At 41.3% G+C, this 24,897-nt stretch overlaps 1 protein-coding gene across 3 annotated transcripts in view; it reads right to left on the reverse strand.

Moving 5' to 3' along the window:
• The window catches only part of DLG2 (discs large MAGUK scaffold protein 2), a 1,053,001-nt gene that overhangs the window by 875,395 nt on the left and 152,709 nt on the right, over positions 1 to 24,897 (reverse strand). The window contains exons 1-2 of one of the 3 annotated variants that reach the window (XM_086739677.1): positions 22,520 to 23,133; positions 10,842 to 10,916 (exon numbers count right to left, since the gene is read on the reverse strand). In XM_086739677.1, the coding sequence (XP_086595803.1) occupies positions 10,842 to 10,916; positions 22,520 to 22,549 (105 nt within the window). In that variant the 5' untranslated portion in view covers positions 22,550 to 23,133. Of the gene's footprint in view, positions 1 to 10,841; positions 10,917 to 22,519; positions 23,134 to 24,897 lie in introns of those variants that run through there. The other 2 variants (XM_086739684.1, XM_086739682.1) reach the window with 2 other exon arrangements.

Raw genomic sequence — 24,897 nt, forward strand, 5'->3', positions numbered from 1 at the left:
GGTGCATCCCCTTCTAAGTACCTTAGAAGCAAGGACATGGCAGGGAAGAAGAAAAGGTGAGAGCTATCCTGTGGGTGAAAAGAAAGCACCAAAATAAAGAAGAGCACTCCCTTACTCCTCCTTCCATCCCCAAAATAATTCAAGACCCAGCCTTCACTCAGGAAATCCCAGACTGGTGACAGCAAAGGGAGTACCACAGCAGTCTGACTGAGAGGCAGGTGGCACAGCAAAACAGGATAGGAGTTGAACACCAACAGGTTTAGATTAGCTGGAGTCAGGGCCAGAGAGTTATTTATGCCGCAGAGATCAGTACAACTGGGGTAAGCTCAGGAGCTGGTGCCAGAGGCACGAAGAAGGAGGTACTGAAGTGTTTGTATAAAAATACATATACACAGTATGCATTTGTGGGAGGAAAAGCTTCAGCTTTTCTGTGGTTTTGCTTTTTTTTTAATTATACAGTATCCTATTTTAGATGTTTCCACCATACATTATAAACAATTCAGAGGAATACCGAATGTGTAGCCTGCAAATGTAGCTGCCCCTGAAACTCAGCTCTCAGCAATGACAGTGATGGCAGAGCAGACTGTGCATCTGACAGCTCTTGCATGCTTCGGTTTTCTTGTTGCTCTACAGCTAGAGCACAGCTCGCAAACTGAAGGTAAATAACCAAGCAAAGGGAAGGCCTGGGCTGCCAAAGTAATGTATCAAAGACTTCTCCTGAAGTTACTTCATTATCTATGACGGTAAATATTTGTAAAAATGTCTCTTCCCTTTCCACAAAAGAATAATGTCCTGTTCTGTCATCCACTGATTTGTTACAAAGCCCCAAGGTTGTTCCAAGAGCTGACCAGTTGCATGGAACAGTAAAATGGTTTACAAAGATGTGTCATAATGCTTGGACTAATTAGCTTTATCATGGGTTAATTACTCTAGGTGCAGCACTCATTCCAGAACTGACATGCTCAGTGTATTTCTACACAATGTAGTCATGTTCTCCACCTCTCTGCTTCTCCCCCTCATTTGTAAAATGGGGATGACAACTTTTCCCAGCTTCTTCACAAGGGTTTTGTGACAACAAATTAATATCCCAAGATGCTGTGTTGGTTTTCTTTAGTGAGAGAGGGCTACGGTGGCAGCTTCTGTAAGAAGCTGATAGAAGTTTCCCCTTTGTCCAGTGGACTCAGCCAGGCATAGGGCAGACCCACTGCTGGCCAGGGCCGAGACAATTGGTAGCAGAATGTTCCCTGATAACGTCTCTGTGATAACGTATTTAAGAAGGGGAAAAACAAAAAAAAAAAAAAAAAAAAAAAGAAGATGTGAAGATGCTGAGCAGGGGCAGAGAGGGGGAGGTGCGAGCCCTGTGGGCCTTGCGGCCCTCACCCTCTGGCCTCACACCAAGCAGCCGACTGGGCCCAATGCGGCCCAACCCTGCTGCAAGAAGTGGAGAGGAGAGGAGATGTGAAGAGAACCTGAGAGGCATCTGCCGAGCCGGTTGTGAAGAATTTCTTGTGAGAGGAACAGCTGCAGACGCCAAGGTCAATGAAGAAGGAGGAGGAGCAGTAATGCTGCTCCCGGCAGAGATTCCCCTGCAGCCCGTGGTGCAGCCCATGGTGGAGCAGGCTGTGCCCCTGCAGCCCATGGAGGCCCACGGAGGAGCAGAGATCCACCTGCAGCCCGTGGAGGACCCCACGCTGGGGCAGGCGGATGCCTGAAGCAGGCTGTGGCCCATGGAGGGCCCGCACTGGGGCACCCAATTCCAGACGGACTGCATCCCATGGAAAAACGACCCACGCTGGAGCAGTTCATGAAGCACTGTGGCCCATGGGAGGGACCCCACACTGCAGCAGGGGAGGAATGTGAGGAGTTCTTCCCCCGAGGAGGAAGGAGCGGCATAAAGTGACATGTGATGGACTGACCATAACCCCCCATTCCCTCTTCCCCTCTGTGCCACTCGAGGGTAGGGGGGAAGGATGTAGAGATAATTGAAATGAAGTTAAGCCCAGGAAGAGAGAGCGGTGGTGGGGAAGTTGTTTTTGTTCTCTTCCCCATTATCCTGCTTTGGTTTTATTAATAATAAAAAATAAATCGTTTTCCCCAAGTCGAGTCTGTTTTGTCCATGACGGTAACTTCAATGATCTCTCCCTGTCCTTATCTCAAACCTCGAGCCTTTTTGTTATATTATCTCTCAGAGGGTGGAGGGGAGTAAGTGAGAGACTGCATAGCTTGGTCCTGAGTGGGACTAAACTATGACAAATGCTCAGACAGTAAGAAAATACAGTAAGGTATCCCAGGTATCCATGGCCCTGCTATGGGTTAGATGAATAGGTACTGTTGGAATGACTGATGGGATGTGTCTGAATCCATGCTAAACACTTCAAACAAATATTTATCCCTCTGATTTCACCTTAGATAGTGATACTTGATGCAAAAAAAAAGGCAGATGCCTACCCAGAAAAATTCACCTGTAAAGATGTATACACAAGCTTCATTCAGACTGCAAGAGTCATCAACAAACAGGGCTGAGATAGCACCTCTGTTTTTTGGCAAGGCTTAAATCCCAGCAAAGGATGATACAACTCAGGTCTCTTGTATGGATAACCGAAGCTCTAGTTTTCAAAACCCTGAAAACACACGATATTTAGACCTATAATTCATAGTCTTTCTGTGACACATAACAGTTTATTAATGATGTGGTTTACAGGCACTTATACTTCCTGCTTCCTTAGAGCACCCAAATCAAACAAACAAAGTAAAAAAATCCTAATTTGCATGACTGTTCCCAACTGTAAAAAAAAAAAAAGTCCCAAACAGCAGATAAATGAGTATTCCACAGGAAAGAGTAATTTCTGTCAGCCTTTGAAAAATCTTTTTATATTCATTTATTCAGAAATGCCTGTGCAACACCTCCCTGACATACAGGCTGTCCCAGTCCCAGGACAGGATTCCTGTGCTCATTTATAGTGGCGTATGAGCGATATCGATAGGCTCGAAGCGAGGTCCCCCAAGCACTTCGCAGGAGACATTCAGAACCTTTCAGGGATAAAGCTTTGGAGAATGCATTCACTAAGACAGCTGTTCACAGCCATTTATGTGATAAAGAGAGACCTTTAGGTTTCTATAGCCCTGTAAGTGTAAATGACATCACACAGTATGTATATAGTGAATGAATAACAGGACTTGCAATCTAAAGGTACAATTGAAAATGCCACCAAAACATGTAGTCTATTATGGTTAAAGATATTTTTTTATTATTTTTTCAAAGTATTAAGGAGAAAGGTGTTTGGTATAATACAAGGTTATGAGATGCTTTATACCTCTACAGTTTGGGCCATGCCTGAATCCAATTCTGTCTTTATTTTAATTTTGCCTGGAAGTCAGTGACAGCTCCACCTATCTATAGAAAGACAGCTAAAATAAACTGCTTGTTTAGGGTAGCCTAGAAGGAAAGTCTCGTAGCTGAGTCTCTGATGTAGGTCACCGCTTTGGCACAGACTTGCACAACACTGAGAAAATCCCCTGGCGTGGGATACATTTTCGGTTCAGACATCTGTATTGGAGCTGGTTGCCTAGGTCTCCTTGATTATTAATCAAGAGAAACACACCCTCCATTCCTCCAATTCATTCTTTAGAAACCAGTCTAAAAGTAAACCGTGCCTCAAAAGTGTTTATAGCTCTCCAATGACATAAACCTGGACAGATGAATTTCACTTTCAGCATCTCTATCAAACATGCCGAACAAGGCATAGTTCCTACCCTTTTATTCCATAACTGCTTCAGCCACAAGTTTCTTCTAGAGGTTTTCACAGACACAATGAGGCTCCTTGCTAGTGTGCAGTTTCCAGATATCATTGTGGTATGAGTTACTGAACCATGAGTCACTGTCCTACTCTTCCACCTGCGAACCACGTAACCTGTTGGTTACGTACACATATTCTTTTTTAATTTATATGATGAACGTGATCAATTTGCTAAAAAAAAAAAAAATTACTGCCTCCTCTTATGCTGCAGCACATCTAAGAGGAAAATAATGAAAACAATTTAGTTCACCTTACTGGAGACTAGAAATACTTCTAATTAGTCATATTAATCATATCTGCGGGTTCTTGTAGCGTGCAAATAGAGAGTGGAGCTAACTTCATTCTTGTGTATATCACCATAAACTTAGAATGTTTGAATTGCTCATGTTTGACCTTAGCATGTTATTTCTCATGTCAGGAAAGCGTGGCTTTGGGTAGCAACATCCCCAGGATATAACCCTCAAGCTGTGTATATGTTACCAGAAAGACTATACTCCAAGAGTGCTTTTCCTCTGGGACTAATAAGTAATAAATACTGTAGAATTCAGATGTGCACACTGTTTTTAAACTTCAATGACACTATCAAAATGTTGCCTGGCTAAATCAGCACTTAAAACAGAATTTTAAAATAGTGTCCAGAAGAGTATTAAGTTTTGGTTTTTGTTTTTTTTTTGCTCATAAACCTCATGAGTTGCAGTGATTTTAAGTAGCTAAATCTATATTTGTTTTGCTATAAAAGTTTACCTTGAAGTAATTGCTGTCATAAAGATCAATATCAAGTTTCAGCTTAAAGAACGTTTCTATGACCAAATTAGAAATATTTTGTTCTATGTTATGCACTGCTACACTTCTGTGACTGAGACTGCTGTAGAAACATCCTTGTGTTTCCCATAAAACAAATAAAGCAATAAAATCAGCAAATATCATATACATCACGTGAACTTAATGAGATTACTCATTGTAAATAACTCATGCAAAATGTTTCATGATGTCAGGCAGCTACATGGGTCAATCTGAAGATAATGGTTTTGTACAGCTTGATGCTTATCATATTATTTTTAAAACAAATTATCACCTTACCTTAAGGGTTTCTGAGCTTGTTTTGCAATTGTGAAAGCCCTCCCTTGTTTCACTGGGATCACATGAACTGAAACAGGAGGAAGGGCCACATATGTCATAAATTAAGTATATATATCTCACTGTCAAGGGGCTATTACCATTTTTAAAAATCTCTCCCCTTTCCTCCGTACTTATTCATGAAATAGAGGAGTAAATTGCTTCCTTTGCCCTATTTCTCTCAAAATTTGCTCCCAAGCCCTTCTGGTAACATGTTCTCCGCTAGCATCTGCCTCAATCTACCCAAGCATGAAGCATTTGCTGCCCTGCTGGGATGTGCCATGGTTTGCTGCTAATACAACACTAGCTTAGTCTAGCTGGAACTTTCCCCACTGAATCCGTAAATCAGATTGCAGGAGAGACGTCACAACTCTTCAGCACTTCGAGCTGTAGCCAGCAACAATGGGAACAGCATGTTTTTCCCCAGGGAAGGCTGGGGAGGGCTGGTGCGAATGAGGAGGCTTCAGAGAGCTATCCGAGGGGAAGGGGGATTTAAGTGGCTATTTTAAAAAGCAGCTTCATAGCTGGCAACTGGTGACAGACTCAGCAGTGTGGGGTACAGACGGCCTTTTTAAATGGGAAAGGTGGTCGGTAAACTGCCTTGAGCACTGGGCAAGAAGGGGTACAGAAGACCTTGGAATGAAGATCTGCAGGGATACAGTGACCCAGCAGAAACAGGCATGGCATTACTTTAATACCTTCTTTAAAAATAAAGCTGAGTTTTAGCACTCAAAATTTTCCATTACCATCAGCGCCGAGGTTAAAGATAGAAGAACAGCACATTGTATTAATAGCTCAGCTTTCAAATATTTCACGTTAGCCACAAAAAACATTCCCCACCACCCGGATTGTCTGCAGAATTTATTAGCCAACAAGCTTTGAACAGAAAAAGACTTAAAGCTTAGAGAGAGAGAGAGAGGGAGACCCTGCAAAAGGCATTTTCTGGAGCGCAGAGCTATTTATTTATTTTATAGAGCACATCTACACAGGAGAGGAAGGGACATCGGTACAAGAGACAACACGCAGTCCCAGGAGAGAGACGAGTCCAGAAAACCAGAGCCATTTATTTGTTTTGTGTTTAAAGAGAGCAAGACTGATTTCAGAAACTGTTACTGCACACTCACAGCCTTAAAAGAAAGCAGAATATGCATGTTTCAATGTTTCTGCTTGGCTCCATTGCACAATACCGTGTCAGAACATTCTTTACATAGAGCACAACCACCAAAACTAACATGCAATCGTCTTCCTAAAGTATGAATTTCTTTAAAACAACTGCTGTGAAGTGAGTCTGAATAGAAAAACCTTGATTAGTTTGAACCAGGAATGCTTATGGGCTAGCTCCCAGATCACGCTAAATTCAGATATTGTGCAGGGCATTACTGCATTCCTATCTCTCCAGTGTTCCCAATAAACTGGGAAAAGGGAAAGCCAGAGTAACTTTATACTCTGTACAGCGATCTATCCCACGTAAATAGAGCAATAATATCCTGCACGTGTACGCGGGGTTCAAAAAGGAGTGACTTTTGTTCTCCTTGTCTTATGTATATAGCTAAACCAAGGGGCAGAAAGACTGAAGGCTCAGCTGCAAAGCAGGCTGGCAGCCAAAACTTGCACTAAATTTCCACCAAATGTAGCACCTCTGTAAAGCTGCAGCCTGAGAGCTATCGCAGCACGCACAGCTGCTGCATCTCCCCTGTGAGGACCCTCACTCAAGTTCCCCTACCTTTAAAATCACTATCTGCTTCCTCACGTCGAGGGGACAGCTGATGCTGAATGAGGCTTTCCTTAGGGTATGCACCAGATCCTTTGCCTTTCGTTTGTACTCACACAAACCCTTGACCACTCTCCTGCTGCTTCTCAGCGGCAGGCGGGTCCCCAGAAGGGAACCTTTTGGTGGAAGGGGACTGGGACAGTGGGCCAACGAGCTCTGCTGAGAGCGCAGCAGGGAAAAGCAGAGAGATCCTATCGATGCTGCAGGGTGAGATAAGGTGAATGCTTGCGCTGAATGCTGAACTCAAGAAAAGCTGTCAAGGAGGCCAGAAGAAAAGACGACCCCAAATGTTTTGGCAACACAGGTGCAGCCTGTGCTACTTCATTATCTTTGCATAATGGGCCCAGCCAGCGAGCAGCCCCAGTGACAGGAAGGTTTAGTATGCTGAAGAGCAACACAGCGATGCAGTGAGCTCCTTTTGGAGTATTTTATAATCAAACACTACAAATCCTTCAGAAGACATGACTAAAAGTGCAAGTGTAGACAAAGCCACCCTTAGGTAATTCCCTTGATTAAAACTCTCAGACTTAAACTGAATCTAATTAAGGACATTGTGAAGGCACAGAAAGGCGGTGTTCGCTTATGCCCTCTTTTGCAGATGGTGAGTTGCCAAACAGTACTGAGAATCTTAATTGCAAGAATCATCAGTAAATTCAAAAAGGATGGTAAATTAGGGACAGCAAAAGTCAGACTGTTACATAACAGCAAGGCTGCCAGATCTCCTGGTTCTTGCATTAGACGGGAAAGGCACTCCTGAGAGAGGACACAGTGCTTTTTATAAAAACTACTGAAAAGGGAGAGAAAAACCTAACCCATACTCATGCCATCCTGAGTGACACAGCCAGCAAAATTGATGAAAGAGGGTACCCTTTCCTCCAGTTTGTGTTCTTCCTTCATTATTTGACACTGTTCCCTATGCCGCTCTTGAGAGGCATCTGAACACACACTGTGGTCCTCTAATGGAGCTGTCACAACTGGCCAGATCTCTGCTTATTTTTTTATCTTTAAGAACTTCCACAGCAGGTAATATGATGCGTCAATGTTCATTTCATTAATCAGCTTTCTATCAAAATGCTGACATTTCATAGATATTCTTCTCAGATAAAAGCCAGGCAGTTAAAAAATACTTTTGAAATCAGATGGTGTGAAGCACTGACCAACTAGAAGTTCATTTCTGTTGGATTTCTCCCCAACTGTCTGCATCAGTCTCCTAAGAAAAGAAATATACTGAAGTATGGTAAAAAAATGCTTATAAATATCTGATACAGAGAAGGTAGATAGAAAAATCTTTTTGGCTGCATAGAAAATAGTTTGATAAGAAAAGAAGCAGGAGGTACTTGGGAATTACAACTTAATTGTAGGGTAGTGCTGAGCTCCTTCACTCCATTCAATTCTTATAATCAAGCAAAATATAGACGGAAGCAAGCTCCAAGTAGGCAATTACCTCAAGGACAACATGTTGTACTCTACATTCAAAAAAAACAGAAGCTAAGTGAATGGTTGAACTGTATTATAATAGTAAGTTGCAAATTTTTTTTTGACTCATAGAATGGGTTGGAAGAGAGCTAAGATCATCTAGTCCAACCCACCTCTGAGATGGGCAGGGACATCTTTCACTAGATCAGGTTGCTCAAAAACCCATCCAAATTGGCCTTGAACGCTTCCAGGGATGGAGCATCCATAACTCCTCTGGGCAACCTGCGCCAGTGCCTCACCATTCCCATCATAAAAACTTATGACCAATCTAAATCTATCCTCTTTCAGTTTAGTCATTGCCCCTTGTCCTGTCACTACAGGTCTTGGTAAAAAGCCTCTCTCTACTCTTCTTACAAGCCTCCTTTGTATATTGAAAGGCCGCTATAAGGTCTCCCTGAAGCCTTCTTTTCTCCAGGCTGAACAGCCCCAACTCTCTCAGCCTGTCCTCACAGGAGAGGTGCTCCAGCCCTCTCATCATCTTCGTGGCCCTCCTCCAGACTCACTCCAATAGGTCCATGTCCTTCTTGTGCTGGGGCTCCAGAGCCAGACACAGTACTCCAGGTGGGGTCTCACAAGAGCAGAGTTGAGGGGCAGAACCACCTCCCTCGACCTGCTGGCCATGCTTCTCTTGATGTAGCCCGGGATGCAGTTGGCTTTCTGGGTTGCAACCACACATTGCTGGCTCATGTCCAATTTTTCATCCACCTGTATCCCCAAGTCCTTCTCCACAGGGCTGCTCTCAATCCCTTTAACCCCCCAGCCTGTAATGATACTGGAGGTTGCCGCAACCCAGGTGCACAACCTTGCACTTGGCCCTGTTGAACCTCATGAAGTTTGCACAGGCCCATTCCTCAAGCTTGTCAAGATCTCCCTGGATGGCTTCCCTTCCCTCTAGCATGTGAACTACATCACTCAGCTTGGTGTCATCTGCAAATTTCCTGACAGTGCACTCAATCCCACTGTCTATGTTGTTGATTAAGATATTAAATAGTGTCGGTCCCAGTATCAGCTTCCATTCTAACAGTTTAAAAATAACACTTTTTGGAGTTATTCTGATCCTAGCCCACTTTTAGTGCTAACGAACACAACAAAGCTCAATCTTCAGTTTACTATTTTTTGTGACAGTATAGAAATTTGCAAGACAGCAGGTCTATAGATATTATCTATGCATGCACACATATCTGGTGTAGCAACACAGAAGCAAAGAATACTCAAGCTAAATGCTTTTATTTTTTATGGTTTAAGAAACAAATACCCTAAAAAGTACCCAAAGCATTCAAAGCCACTATCTGAAAAGTCAAGTCTTGGAGCTAGTGGAAATCCTTGTGCGCAACCGCTCCTGACTTACTACAAATGCCGAGTACACTTCCATTTCTCAAGACACCGCACTGTTGTATTTGTGCTTATGCAACAATCCTCTTAATATAAATAAAAAAACAACAAGACCACATCACAAAGTCAATCCAAAGCCTTTAAAAATGGAAACTAATAATAAAGAAGAGTTACTAATTAGTTATTGGGTTAGGTCCTCACCTGGTAAAAAACTGTTCAATCAATACTTTTAAATCGGTCTATTTTAATACAGATCAACAATGATATTAATTTTAACGTATTATAAAGACAACCAAAACCACAGGGTTTAAATCACTAGCAAGATCAGTGAGAGGCTGAGGGAGGGTGAAAAATTGAATTTGTTTCTCATTCATCTACTCATAAAAGGTGACAGGTTGATAGCTGGGGACCAACCTCATGCTGTGGTCCAGAGCCAAAGAAAATGTCAACTAAATCCTGCCAGCTCCTCAGCTGAGATAAATCATCATAGCTCTATTAGTCAGCCCTCTACTCTAACTTCCAGCACCCAAGGATTTGGCTCTATCCTTAATGTGTGTTCAGACAAGATATAAATCAATGCAGTGTCAACTTGACCGCAGTTTCCTTTTTCCTCGTCAAATATTACTGTGTCTTTGATAGTTAAAAGCAAATCTCATTGAAGTAATCTAATTGGCAGGAGGAGGAAAGCATTTACAAAGGTCATTTCCTATAAATCTAGCAGACTAAAGTTCACTCACTGCCCATCATCCCAAAAGCTGTTGTTACCTATGCCAGGCAAATTTTCCCACTTATTAGTCCGTAAAGCACTTGGCATCATTAGTCTTTCTTTCTTCCATGAGAATGTGGAAAATAAGAGATTCATCTCCCCTTTCTTGTGTCACCACCTGGGTCTGGGGACAGCCTGGTGATTTAAATGTTGCCTGTTTCTGGCAGACCCTGCATGAGCTTATGAATGAATTCCCACAAACTCTGTTCATGACCAAGCAAAACTAGCAGGCTCCTAGTCATCACGCTCAGCTGGAGCACAGTTATAGCAATCAACAGGAACTTCACACTGCTCTGAGCTGGACACCACCAACAACCATACCATGCTTGCCACCAATCCCCAGTGCTCCACGTGGAATCAATTAAATTCCCAAAGAGGCTGAACTTCTGGAGAAGCCCTGCTAAGCCACTATCCATCATTTCAACAGCTCAGGCTTCCCACAAAGCTTGGTCTGGCCTTAGGACTCGTTTCTGTTCTTTCTCAAATGCACTGAGTATAGAAATTTTACCCGACGGGGCTGCTTCAAACACAGAGACTTACCATTCAGTCTCTCAAATCTTTGTATTAAAAGGCTCAAACTTACGGTAGAGTGCTGAATGGGTATCCAGGCAGGTGTTTCGACTGAGCATTTGTGGGATGGGCATCTGCCATGGCTCTGCTGCAAATAAGTGAAAATGGCATTATACACAACACAGTATGTGCTGCAATCATGAGGTGCAATGGACTCCATTCCAGATGGAGCACCTAGGAGTTTGCTAGTACGCATTACACCTCACGAAGTAATTTTCCACTGTCATGTAGGGAAAATAATCTGCAGTTAGCAGGACCCAAAAGGCCTCAACACTTACCCATTAATTTTACTTTGAAGTTCTCAGTTCTGTGGGTGAACATATCCTTCATCCACTCTGAACCCCAAGCATGTGCCATCTGGCTTTCCTCCATACTGGAGGAAATACATACAGAAAACAGCGGAGCTTTAGGTATAGGTAGAGATTTTATGACAAGCCATTTCCATGATGTCTTCTTTGAACCAGTGATAGCTGCAGCTTGAACAGCCCCAGGACTATTTTCCAGGAGGAGTAAGCCTGTCTCAAATTTTTAGGGTGTGTTTCTTTGCTGAGCAGAACTCTCTGCTTGCTCCCCAGATTGGCCCCTGGATGACATGGACCAAGTACCCAAGACTCCTGCAGTTCCCTGAAACTTTGCAGAACCAAAAGAGTGAGTGATTAATTTGAAGTCTAATGTTCCACACGGCAGTGCAAGATGCAACCATCAGGCCTTCGGGCTGATCTCCCTGTAATTTCCCTTGTATTTGCAGTGATTCAATTACATTTCAGCAAAGGTTTGAGGCCCATCAGAACGAACTGCACAGCAGATCGGGTCAGAGTCCCTGAGGAAAAGTTCAGGATAAATTCTGTGTCTGCCACCATTACTCTCAGCATTTCATATACGAGTCAAACTATTATTTAGCAACTTGAATTGGAGGACTCTCGTAATAATGTGTGTTCCTGAAGCTGGAAATAATGTTTAAAAAAAAAAATTATTTTCATTTAAGCCAGATATATCACAATAAACTACATTACACCTTTCTCTTCCCCATGCTGAGAGCAAAGGAGAGCAACCTCTGCAAACACTAAGGCTTAGGCTTCTCAGGATTTTCAGTTCTGAGTCTGATTTAAGAACATTAACTAATGAGGTACTACTAGTGCTTTGTTCTTCATCTCCAAATAATAAACATCTGTAAAGCATTGCAATACTAAATAATTTTATAAGTTAAAAAAAAAAAAAAAAGGAAATACTGTGAATATCAGTTTTAGCTTTATAGTCCCTAAACCTTAAAAACTGGTTATCTTTTATGTTTTCACTGAGACAGCTTTAAGGAATATTCAAAAAACCAGCTAGCAAGCAAGAAGCATTGTACCTTTAGATTAAAGTTTAGAAAGGATTTGAAAAAATCACTGCTATCATGTCAGCAATATCCTGCGGGTGTGTGTTATCTCTTGTAAGGAAGAAATGAATGCAACAGCAAACTATGTAATCCTATCAAAATAATAGAACTATAAATTAATTCTGACCAAAAGACTGCATGAAGCATTGGTAATTATTTTTTCCTTTCTTTAACAATTGTAGGTCTTCAGTCTTTAATCCAAGCCAAGATAAAGGCAAGAAAATTAATAATTTGCTTTGGAGAGGAAATATTTTCCTGATTGAAAAGCCTGATCTTACAAACTCAGGTAACCATGTAGCACGTTTGTCAGGAGGCTCCTCAAAAAGACTCCTCATATTCTTAAAGAGGATACACGCACAAAACAAAAGCTCCAGATCTCATAGCAGGAGGGGCTCATACTCTGCAAGTAGTATTCTTGACTTTGAGATTCATACCACAATTTCCCCAGGGGCCAGAATCACATGACATAAGCTGCACATTCAAAGGCCAGAAAGACAGAGGTAACGGGGAACCACTCATAGGCAGCAGCTCTCCAGAAATCCCAATTTTTCAGCACAAGGGCTGGGCTGAGCATGTATCTGGGCTGTAGTGTGACCTGTAGAGTTTGGCCTTTCACAGCTGGATATTTGAATTACTGCACTGATGACATGATATTGCACTGGACTTGTCTGAGAAATGCATGTAGCTCAAGGGCTAGGACTGAACACTCTTCTCCTACACCTTTTGGGGTTTGGTTTTTTTTTTAAAAAAAATTACAGGTGTTTTCTTATTTGAGTGATCACTACTTTTTGTAGTATTACCTAAAAAACAAAACAATGCTTTTCATTCCTTTCATATGTTACACTCTCACCTAGGTGACATAGTTCTAAGAAATAAGATTGTGCATCAGTTGCTGGTAAAGACTTTCTTCATAAAAATGCTCAATTTATTTTTTTTTAAGTCAGCCAAAAGCTCCAACATGTCACACCTAGAGACATCAAATTAAAAAAAAAATACCCAAAGGTCAACACTGCATAAAGTATTCTGCAAGCACAGGAAACACAAGTAAGCATAGGAATAAATATCTAGGGAATTATTCGCAGGCTGTAGAAGGAGCTAATTCCATCTGATTATTACTGCTAAAATTTTCACCAACTCAGGAGTTTGGTAAGCATAAGAACCCTGGTCCACCACTACACTGCAAAGTTAAAAATTTGAAAAGTGATGAGAATCCATAATTTGAAATAATTTTTCTTTAGACAGCCTCCAAGGGAGGGCAGAATTACCTGTGGTTTGCTTTTCACATTTACTAATATTTGTATGCACAAAGAATACATCTTGCCTTGCTGTTTTGGAGAATATGTTCTAGTAAAAGAGTTCTCCATCCAAAATGGAAACAGAGAGACTGTTTCTCCATAGCGTATGAATGAGTTATTTCCACAGTCTGGTTTTACTCCCTTTCTTTGAGGATAGTCAGCCTCCTGCACTAAGCTTCACCCTTGAGACAGCTCCAACGTAGCGATAGACACAGCTATCCAGGCGTAGGCTTTTCACAGCTTCATGCAATCAGAGCCTTCAAAATATGCAATAATATCTTCAGCTTGTTTAATTTTTGTATAAAGAGACCTTGGGACATAAAAGAATAAATCCATTCTCATTGCTGAATTCAGCATCAGTCACAGCTTTTTTTCTGGGTTGATGCTTTACATCCTTGATAAATTGCATAGTAATAATACAGTCAGGAGGCAGTGAAGTGAGGACCAAAGTCAGATTAGAGATGCTAACCTCCTAGTCAGTCAGAGATGGTGCAATGCCTTCTCTGGAGGCATTGTTACATGTAATTCCCAAACCAACAGTTTTATCAAGCATCCAGAAATGCAGACTCCATAGGTAATGAGGAGACAGAAAAGCACCAACTTCAGAAGACAAAACCAAGGTTGCAAGCCCTTCAGAGTCTCTATGCCTAACCTCTACCTTCCTAGCATGCAACCTTTCAGCAAGCTTCTTTCCTACATTCTTTTCTCAGTCAGGTGTTGAAATCTAAGCACTGGTTAAAAACATTGGTTAATGTATCTTGCAGGCACATTCATGTGATGCAGAGTGCCCAGTGCAATACTGCAGTGGGAAATATTGCATATTTAACAGGAAATCAGAAGGTGAGAGTTTTGCGGCACTCCACAAGAGACGTTTCAGGTGACAGAGATGCAGTTGCACATCAGCAAGCTCTGGGTAAGTTTTCAAGGAAGAATTCCTCTTTTGTGTTGCATGATCAACCACAGCGACTGTGCTAAGGCTGTTTAGAGGACTTGAAGAGCAAGTACATATAGCTTATGCCTCTTCTTCCTAGGCAAGGAGAGATTATAGATATACCATCGACATAAAATCTGGGTGGACAAATATTGCCTAATGTGACAGTGGCTGGAGAGACATTTGGACGCAGATCTTAGCTCTGCAGGAAGATGTAACCAAATCCAGAGAAGCTATTTAGAAATATTTTATCTGCTAAAGGTCCAGGGCTCACTGAACTGTGGTTCTCTTTAAGATCTGATTTAATATTCTTTCTCAGAGAAGATATAGGTGATCAGAGTCTAAAGCAGTCACAGGTGGGATTCCCTTTGTGTCCACTAGATGGGCCAAGAATATGGCTTGCAAATTATATACATGTTCTGGAGTGAGGTCTTCAGTAGCAAAAGAGTTGTCTGAAGTCAAATCGAGTGGAACATAATTATCTACTCCTACACATCCTAACAAATTATCTTCTCTGATGCAGGTGATTCTCTGGAGAAATGAAAATTGTAGATCTCAACTAGAGGTCTCAGACTAGCTAAAATATAATCATATACTAGGTCATACCCCTGGTCTAATGATTCACTCATCAGTAACCATTCCTTTCTCCTTGACTGCACACATCCTCTCATTTTCCAGAAGTCTTGAATCAGGTGAAGGGAGATAGAAGGAAATTTGCATGGTAGCTGCAAACAGATTAAAACACAAAAGAAATGCATGTTTCTGTTGAAAATGCCTGTCAGGAGACTCATCTTTTCTGCTTTCATTGGCCTCTTGGACATTGCAAAGAATCCATTTGGTCAGCTCCAGCTATGCGAAACGCATAAAAACTCCGCTCACCTTGGCGCTAGGAAATTATCTTCCCACTTCCACCCAGACCCTCCCAGTATTAGAGAAGAGACTTGCTAAAGGTGTATAGCTCTGCTATTATTAAGCAGCACTATCATTAATTGAGCCAGGATCAGGCTCTCTTGTTTTCTTTTTCTTCCTCAGTATTTTCCACCTTTCCTCACATCTGCAGCTCTCCGCTGCTCTGCAGTAGTATTAAGCTCAAACCGTATCTGCCTGAGCAGTTAATTGAACATTTTCTTTCCTCAGTTTATAGAGCTGTTCACAGATTTATGAAACAAATCATCCTTCTCCTTTCATAGTTAAAACCAATCTCAATAAAGACATCTCCCTAAGATCAGCAAATTATAATCTAATGAAATCTATTGAAAATTTCAATTGCACTAAACAAGGTCAATGCTCAGAAGAAACGAAATGTCACTCAGAAATGGAGATCAAAGTAATTCCCTTCTATTCCTGCTGCTGCCATAGAGACCAAGGGAGGGGGAAGAGGGGGAAGAAGAGATTTAACAGACTTAATTCTTCCTGAAATTTATAATTAACTACAAGGGAAAAGGGACAATTACCATATTTCTAAAGAATAAAAGAGAAAAAAGTTGAGCTTTTGACAAGATATAATTACAAGACATTACATATGCAATGCGCATTGGTTTGTTCTGTGTAATTTTCTTGAGACTCCCCCCCCCCAAAATGATTTTTTTTTCTAGAAAAGACAACACGTGTCTCATCAGTTTACATTCATAATGTTTGAAATCTAAAAGCTTACAATAATTGTTCCAAAATTTAACATTGGTAAATAAAGATCTGCAATAAATGCTCAGATACACTCCCCATCTGCCAGACATCTAGGAGTATGTTCTCTAGCTAAGATAAATGGTAATCAATGAAAAGAATCTTCCTGCTCTTCTAAGACTGTGCAGTTTAGCCAGCAGCCAACCCATAGTCATCCAAGCTGTCCTCAAGTGCCACTTCAGAATAGAGTTTACTAAATCACATGTAAATTGCACAGATTCAGCACCATTACACTTTTAGGGTCTGGCAGGAAAATACCACAGTTTGAAGTGCTCATCAGCACCTAATAATGACTATAGAGAAAGATTTTTATTTTAGCTAAATGGGAATCTCTGGGGGAAAAATCATTATGTTTCCTTTGTTTCGAGTTTGTTATAGCCAGGAAATTCAGAACAAAAAAAACTTAGCTACCCAGCTTATGATTTCCAACTGCAATGATTCAAAGCCTGAAGTCTTGCAAAGAAAAGACAACAAATGTTGCCTAGATCCATTTAGCGCTATTAACAATATGCAGGCACAGAGAAATGTGGTGATTTTTTTTTTGTTTCATATCCAACTAAATTTAAATCAGATCCTCATGTAGTGCAGCTCTGTACAGGTCTGCTGGTTTTGGTAAGATTATACTAGGCTACAACACCCAATGTACTGGTTCAAACTCAGCATTTATACCTAGCTTTATAATTTCCTAATTTTGGGACTGGCTACAGCCTCTCAGATACATACAGCTGACCTTGTAGGAACTCCCACAGAATTAACTGAAGCTCATTCTCTAAGCAGATACCTTTTTAAAACTCTGTATTGAGTTTTTTCAGATTAACACAATATAACTGGGGAGGGGGAGGAGGGAAGAGGCCAAAAGGCCTATTTTCCTCAGTAAGGCCTATGATAAAAGCACCTCATCAAAAATAAATATTCTAAGTATTAGCTATTTACATTGGCATCAGGCCACCATAATCAATAATCCAATTTAACCTCATAGTGGATTCACCTCTGTGAAGTGGGACCAGCAGCTGGTATACAGCGTGTGGACCTGCTCTCCACCTCCAGCAGATGACCTGGTCTGATTTACCACTCTGCCCTTCTGAGACCATCTTGGGAGTGGTTTTGCTGCTGCTCTGAATTAAAGAGGCTGGAACAGTGAGGTCACTCCAGTGGTGCCACCTCCATATTTTTCCATTCTTCAGCCAAGTTCTAAAAACACCCTTTAAATCAACTGGGTTGGGGCTGGGAGTCAACTGTGTTGGCTAAATTCCTCACTTGAGGAATCCACAGTATCTTTCTGGGACACAAGACCTGCCCCTACCTATCCCAAGCACAGCACACTATCAACAGGGATTTATAATTATCTGCTTAATGTTGACTTGTAGTTTCAAAGTCAACTAGCCAAGCCACAGCAACTCCTCACTCAGTCTCACAGAGATGCTATTGTGGAGGCTCAGCTCTTAATTTTCCCTTTTCTTCCATTTTGGGACTATGGGGAAAGGAAAGCTAACGCTGACAAAAAGACAAGGTGTGAATTTTATAGCTCTGCTCTGCTTTACTCTTAACTTCATGCTGCAAAGTTGGGTAATGAGTGTGTGAAGTGGGAGACCTACAGAAGAGTCATACCATACTCAAGGTCTAAGCCAGATGTTGGTCCCGTACTTGACTGTAGTGGCTTCTTATTTTCCACTGCCATTGCCTGTATTGAGACTTCTGCTCCCATATCTGTCAGAGTTTTGCCTCAAGTGCATAGATTGGTGTACCCTGTTCCAGATATACTGCCGGATGAGCAGAAGAAAAAAAGGACAGATAGATGTTGCTAGCTCCTGGCAACCTTGCGAGTTAGAATTGTACACATTCAACCTTGGTATGGGCTAACAGCGTAAACAACCATATCACTCTGCTTCCCAGCACCATTACGAAACAGGTTTTTTTCCTTCCACCTTTATCACATTCTTTTAAACACTTTAACTAAGTCCTTAGAAAAGATGCTGGACAGACAGCCACAAAAAGAGAGATCTTGTTAATTTACCAAACTAGACTAACACTGAATTAAAAAAAAAAAAAACTTAAAAACTGAAAACAAAACCTCTAACTTCTTCATTAGTGGAATGAACTAAGTCTTTCATTAACTCTAACCCCCACTCCTCCAAATATACAAGACCTTTTTTCCATTCACATGAATAATCACATTGTCATTTAATTGTCTGGTCCCCAGAGGTCAGTGCCACTTGAATTAAACATGGAACCTGTGTAGTGAGTGGTCCGACTTAAACCACTGCAGAGTCAAGTGGAAGCTGGCAACAAGCATCTTTAAGAAGGAGTAATTGTTGCAGAATTTTCAACAGTTTCATGGCAAGTTTATTTCTGTAGCTACCAAAACCAACAAGTTCAAGCTAGGCATTCTCCCTGGGTCTGAAGGTGGCCAGCTCTCTGGTTTACAAGCTGGAGGACACAGCAACTCTACTGCTGCCAGCGCTCAGTGCTGCAAACTTGGGAGTCAGGCAACAAACAATAGTGGTCTAGGCCTTGTGAATAAATTTAAATTATTTTATTTGTTGTCTAGTCTTTGGGTACATCTTTTCAAGCTCTTCTCAAAACACAGAAGCTTTCAGGTGATAAAACCTGGGATTTTAAGCAAACCTCAAAATACCGCTCCAAAACAAAACAAGAGGTAACACCAGAGGCAACCAATATCAACAGTGCTTAGGGCCGTTACTACTGTCAAGGATAATAAACCATTAGACCTGATTGCCCAGGAACTTTTAAAATCTCTGTCCTAGGAGAAGGTCTTTAGCTAGCCCTGCTTGTGACAGAGGACTGGATGGCCACTTGCAGTATTATTCAGTTCTCTCTTTCTTTTTCTAGTGCTGTGATTGCCAGCTGCAAATATCAAAAAGCTTGAATCTGACACCTTGAAACCATGAGATCTAAAAATGAAAAATACACTTTGTTTTCCCTTCATTGGCCTTCTGGGTTTTAAACCTTTAGAGTTTCCACCTCTGAGCTCTCCTCTGTAGCAACAAGGGCCAGAAAGTTTTCCGTTTTTTGGTTTTTTTTCCAGGGAAACCTGATAGTCTTTTCAAAGCCACCTGACACCAAGAACTGGGGGTTTCAGTGAAGCAGCCTTGGTTACAGTGACTCTTGTTGGGCAGCACAGAGCTCTCTATTTCTTTTTTCACCAGTGGCAGCTACTGTTGTATCCATAATTCTACAAAAGGCAGAAGGATGGCAGGAGAGCCGATAGCCAGGGGAGAGGACAGCATGTTGCCTCGGACTGTTGAGAGACACAGTGGGAATACTCTTCCTTTTCAAAAACTCCTGGTGCTCCCACTGGGATGGAGTCTTGACCTAAGCTTTTATTTATACTGAATTCTTCCTGATGATAAAATAATGCCACAAATTAATGTGCTTTATGCGACAGTAAAAGAAAGAAGCTATGCTGGGAACATGATCAACTAAAATAAACCAGGAGACCATAAGAAGTCCTCCTTGACAGATTCAGCATTTCCTAAGTCCTGGGTTCAGAAACGCATGGAAACATGAAGGGAAAAAAAAGCAGAGGAAGAATTTGTACAAATAAATATCTTAAACCTATCTTAAACATATATTAAATTTTGGCTGAAAAAAATAATGTCAGTAGGATTTAAGATTTGGCAAGGTACATCAGAAATTAGTTTTATGAGATGGCGTCTTTCATCAAATAGAGTTCAAAGCGGGATCTCAAGATCCATTGTACATAATCTACAAGGGCATATTCAACTCCACCACATTTCTGTTGTCTTCTATAGACTGAAATACTGAAAATTCCAGACTAAATTTAATGATGTCTTTAAAATGTCAACTTTTTAAAGTGTTCATCTTTTGCAGTTTAAATAGCATTCATCTTTTACTTCTTTTTTATTATTTATAAAATCTGAAGAATAAAACTGATATATTTACTCTCTCTTGACATTAAGATCCACTTTTCCAAGAATGAGAATGGCAATTTGCACAAATCAGACAAATGGATATTTAAATAAGGATAATCAACAGATCTGAGGCCAAAAATGATCATACTGTTGCTCTGTAAAATTCATGCTACCTGAAATGATTTTTTAAAAAATCTCAAATGCTCTAAAAAAAAGATTTGCTCATGTAGTGGTAAAAATTGGCATAAAGAGATGCCATAAAAATGTTGTAGGTTTAAAGGAAGTAGAGTTACTCCAATGCACAATAAAGCAAGTAAGAGCAGATGATGGATCAATACAGTAACACCACCGGCACAACTATTTAAGAATGGCACCAAACAAGATGAGGAAATCAACTGTAATTTATTTGGCTTCAAGCCTTTGCAATATGAAAGTGCTCTGAAACTAGATTTTTGCCATTATTCAGCTCAATTACATATGTTAATAGTGTGTTCCCACATGCATCCAAATAGCAGGTCACCTACAATTCACAATTCTATCATCTCATTCCAACGCCAAAGTAGGCAGCAAAGACTGAATATCTGGAGTTGAATACTGGAGGCTCATATGCCTGACTTTCAGATTATTTCAGCCGTTCAGCAGGGGATTCAAGAGACAGAGCAGCAGCAGTAGAGAGATGACAGTGAGTCTACATTTGTTATTGACCAGAAGGCCCTGGGAAAACGTTCAGTGGAAACTTTCATCACCAATTCATAAAATAAATAAAGCAGTGTCTCTTGATAGATATATAAAAAAAGGCACTGGGCCCCATTCTCCCAGTTATAGCATCTTAAAAGTAGACTTACTCCCCTGTCCCAAATCCAGGTACTCCACACTTCCTTGCCAAACTCTCAAGGCCAAGGATGGTTGCTGTTGCACGCCCCCACCGCAACACTGGACACCCAGAAGTAGGGCTAACCTACTTCTTTTTTTCAACCTCCCTGCTTATTTTCAATTGGAAAGCCACGCCTGGGAGTGTAAATTGAATGTAGCATGATCCCTGCATCCAAGCTTTGTTCAGTGGTGCTGCAGCACCACTGCTGAGCGCTTTTCACTGGTATTGCGTCAACGGGCACCCACGGCCGCCTCCGCTCTGCTCCAGGGCAGGTTGAGGATGTAGTCTCAGATCCAGAATGGCTTGTGGGAGCCAGAAGGACCCGGAAAGAACAGGAGGTTAATGAGGCCACAGCATAGCTCCTTCTGTGGCCTCATTCACCTCCTGTTCTTTCCCCATATGGGCTTCTCCACTGGCAAGATGGGAATGACAGCTTGCATCTGTTTCTGCAGCTCCGTGCTCCCTCTTCTTCGGCGGCCACCCGCCACCCTTTGCTGCTGCCCATGGGTGCCAGGAGTGTTTCCTCCTGCCTTTCTCCATGTCATGGATGGGGGTCCCCATTTTGCATGGCCATAATGCAAAAAATGACAGCAATGGTGACGGCAGTACTAACCATTTGTTTCTGTTATCGTTTATGCAGCCTTCAGGTGTACTGGTTACCTCAGGCATTTTGCAAGTCCTACAGAAATTATGAAATTCATCAAAAATAAACAAGAACAGGGATCAACTGTGCCGAACTTCCCTCGGTAACTACTCCGTGTAAATACCTTCACCATGTGCAAATGCAGTCACAAACATGAGGTGAGCTGCCTGTCCCATGGCAACAGAAAGGCAGTTGCCTGATTATCGCCCTGTCATTTAATATTAAGTTAGTTTGCCAAGTTTGAGGACATCTCAAAGAATCGTTCCACTTATCCCTACCCTAGAGCTTTAAGTTAGGAATTGTCCTTAACTCGGGAAGTGTCCTTAACCCCAAAGTCCTTAGCCCACCAGCGTTTTTGTGGATAAAAAATGTTTACATGCGTATTTGGAGAGCATCATTTAGAAGGATCACTCCCAAACAGTCAGGTTAGGTCTAACATTAGTAGAGGAGTGTTGAATTGGGACCAAGGCATTTTTATTTTTCAGGCCTAGAGATGCAAAGTAAGCTATATTTTCCCCCCAAAGAGCCACAATAAGCCACAAGAAACTTGCATCTCTCCAATCAGAAACATCATGACTATCTAAACTACATCTGATTGGCCTCTTTAAAATCCTAGGGCCCATATAATGCCCCCCTTTTGTAAAATCTTTAGTTTACAGAATAAACTGATAAGCTGAGAAAATATGTGCATTATACCATGTATTCTGAAAGTGCTCTAGTAGCTAGAGGTATTAATAGACACAAGCACAAGCTAAGATAAAATACAAAATCCTTTTCCTTTTGCTATAAAAATAAGTAAATTACATATCATTTAGGAAGTGATATAGAAGCAAACTGCATAATCTACAGGAAAAGAGAACAAAATGCTCATTGAAGCAAAGCTTGTTTATCACTTTATCTTGCAACCTGACACAGTACATGCTCAATCTATTTAATTACAGGAACAGAAAAATAGCAGAGAAATATGCACACAGAACAGCAATGTTTCCAGTCCTACCTTGGTCGTGACAATGCACAGACAATCCATTCTGTAAATCTCCACAGGAGTGTATGTAAATCATAAAAACAAATCAGCAAGGGTGAGGAAAGGCTTTTGAACAGCATGAACAGAACCGGAGGCTTGAATCTGCACAGCCTGCTTTTCCAAGTGGGGCCCTCATAAGAAACTCGAGTCCTCCTCCACAATGCTAAAGGCAGTCATGATGCTCACAGGGATCAGAAAACCCACTAGAAATCGTCTCAAGCAAAACTTCCAGGTGGCTTATCAGGCTTGATTGCTGCATTGTTCAATCTGTGAGCGAAATATTCTGTTGAATGGTGTGCAGCCTTCGAAACGGGAAGATGAGAACCACAACATGCACAAAAGAGCAAAAGCATCACATTTCAGCCCTGGCTCTGGTTTCACAATTCTGATCTGCTGTTTCAGTATACCCATAAGATTTCCTATGCCAAGTCTCGCTCGCTCGCTCGCTCTCAATCTCTCTCCCTCTCGCTCTCTCCTTCCCTGTCTTTTTTTTTTTTTTTTTTTTTTTCTCCTCTCCCCCCTCTCGCTCACTCTCTCCCTCCTCTTTCCTACCAACTCCGAGCGAGCACAACGCACACAACTATCGGGCCCATCTATCACAGCGCTGTCGCTTCTCTGCCAAAACAACGGCTTTGGGTTGTAAGAGTTTTTATTAAGAGCACGATTCCTACAAGCGCAGACTGCTTGAAGTGCGTGATTGAAACATTAAGGTGTGTGCGAGAGCTCGTGCGTCACATCTACAATCACTCAGAATTACTGGGTCAGATTCGGATTTGGGAAGTGAGTATAAATAACAGCTGGGTGAGGCAAACTTTCAGAAAGTATAAGAGAAAAATGATCAGTCGGGGGGGGAAGGAGAATTGCATATTTACACATGCACGCAGGTCTGTGAAGCGCAACAGTTATATAATTATAGCTTACCATCCACAGGAAAAAAAAAAAACAACACATTATATACATTATTCAAAGCTACAGAGGGGCATCTTTTTTTTTCCCCACTTATGAAAAATGCATCAAAGTTTTAATTAAAAGAAACCACTCCAAACAACAGAGTTTAAAAATGCCTTAAGTTCTCTCCAAAACTTTTCCTGCATCTTTGACAGATCTGCAAATTTAAACAATTTATATCATGTCCTGTCTGCTTTGTTCAGAGTTTTACAGACTGTGTAGCCCCCAAACCCCTACCTTTCTTGCAGTGATGCTGGTGTAGAGCTTGCCTTTCAGGTGTCTTACATGAATCATTCTGAGTTAGAAAGCTCGCTGTCAGCTCTTAAAGTCTTCCCTCTCTTACAGATAGAGGAAGAGAGAGAGAGAGAAGAAAGAGGGAGGGAGAGAGAAAGAGACACAGAAGAGGAAAGATACGTAAAATGAAAGCTCTGGCCAAAGAGAGAGGAAAATCAATGCCTCTATTCACTGGAAAAAAAAAAATACAGCCAACTGGACTGTTGACAGAAACAAGAGGAAACGTCTAGACACCCATACATTACAATTCACCTTTTCAACGCACTGGACAGCACAATTCCCACCGGGTGCTTCGCTGAGGATCTCTCATTCTCACTCAGAGCTAAAATATGTTTTCAATAAAATAAGCCTTTCCAAGAAAATAAAAGGATATTTAAGAGTCATCTCTCTTCCATAAATTACTCAGGTTATAACCCTAATATTCTTGTGATTGCTAAAGCAGCGAGAGACTCAGTAAATGACACACATTAGTTTGCCAAAATGAGGTCACTGCTACCAAAGTTACAAAATCCATAGTGAATCAGATATGTGGTCAGAGAGCAACCAACCCTCCCCCAGCTATTAAAGTCTTGGTGGATAGAACATCTTAAAGAGAAAGTCTGCAGAGCACTTATGACTGTGTCTGAAACTTTAACTCACTCCGAGCAACCACACACACACAAAACAAACCTGATTTGTGTTTACAGGCTGCCGTGGAACCTGCAAGTTTTCTTCTCCCTACTGAGGTTTAGTTCAGTAGCCAAACAGTCAGACAAGTTTATTAAACTATTGACTATATGAAACAGGGAACTTTCAAACATCCTTGAATCAAGAACCAATTAACCATCTTCTTAAGCACAAATTAACCCGTTACAATGGTCTGCACTTGCACTCTAAGCACAATAGGGTAAAAGGAATTCAGTCAACTCTAAAATCAGGAGATATTTTAACACGTAGATGTAAAGCATCCAACAGTTTGTTCTCTTCCAATCGGTAGATTCGAGCTGATCTAGTAAGGTGTGAGATATTTCCATACATGTAATTACCTAATGACTTGGCTGTAAAATTGCATATCATACTCAAAAGTGGCATATGGGGATATATTTTGAAATTGGTCTCCAAGTGCCTGA

This window comes from Chlamydotis macqueenii, chromosome 1 (assembly GCF_036417535.1).
Source record: "Chlamydotis macqueenii isolate bChlMac1 chromosome 1, bChlMac1.mat, whole genome shotgun sequence".
Classification (NCBI taxonomy): domain Eukaryota; kingdom Metazoa; phylum Chordata; class Aves; order Otidiformes; family Otididae; genus Chlamydotis; species Chlamydotis macqueenii.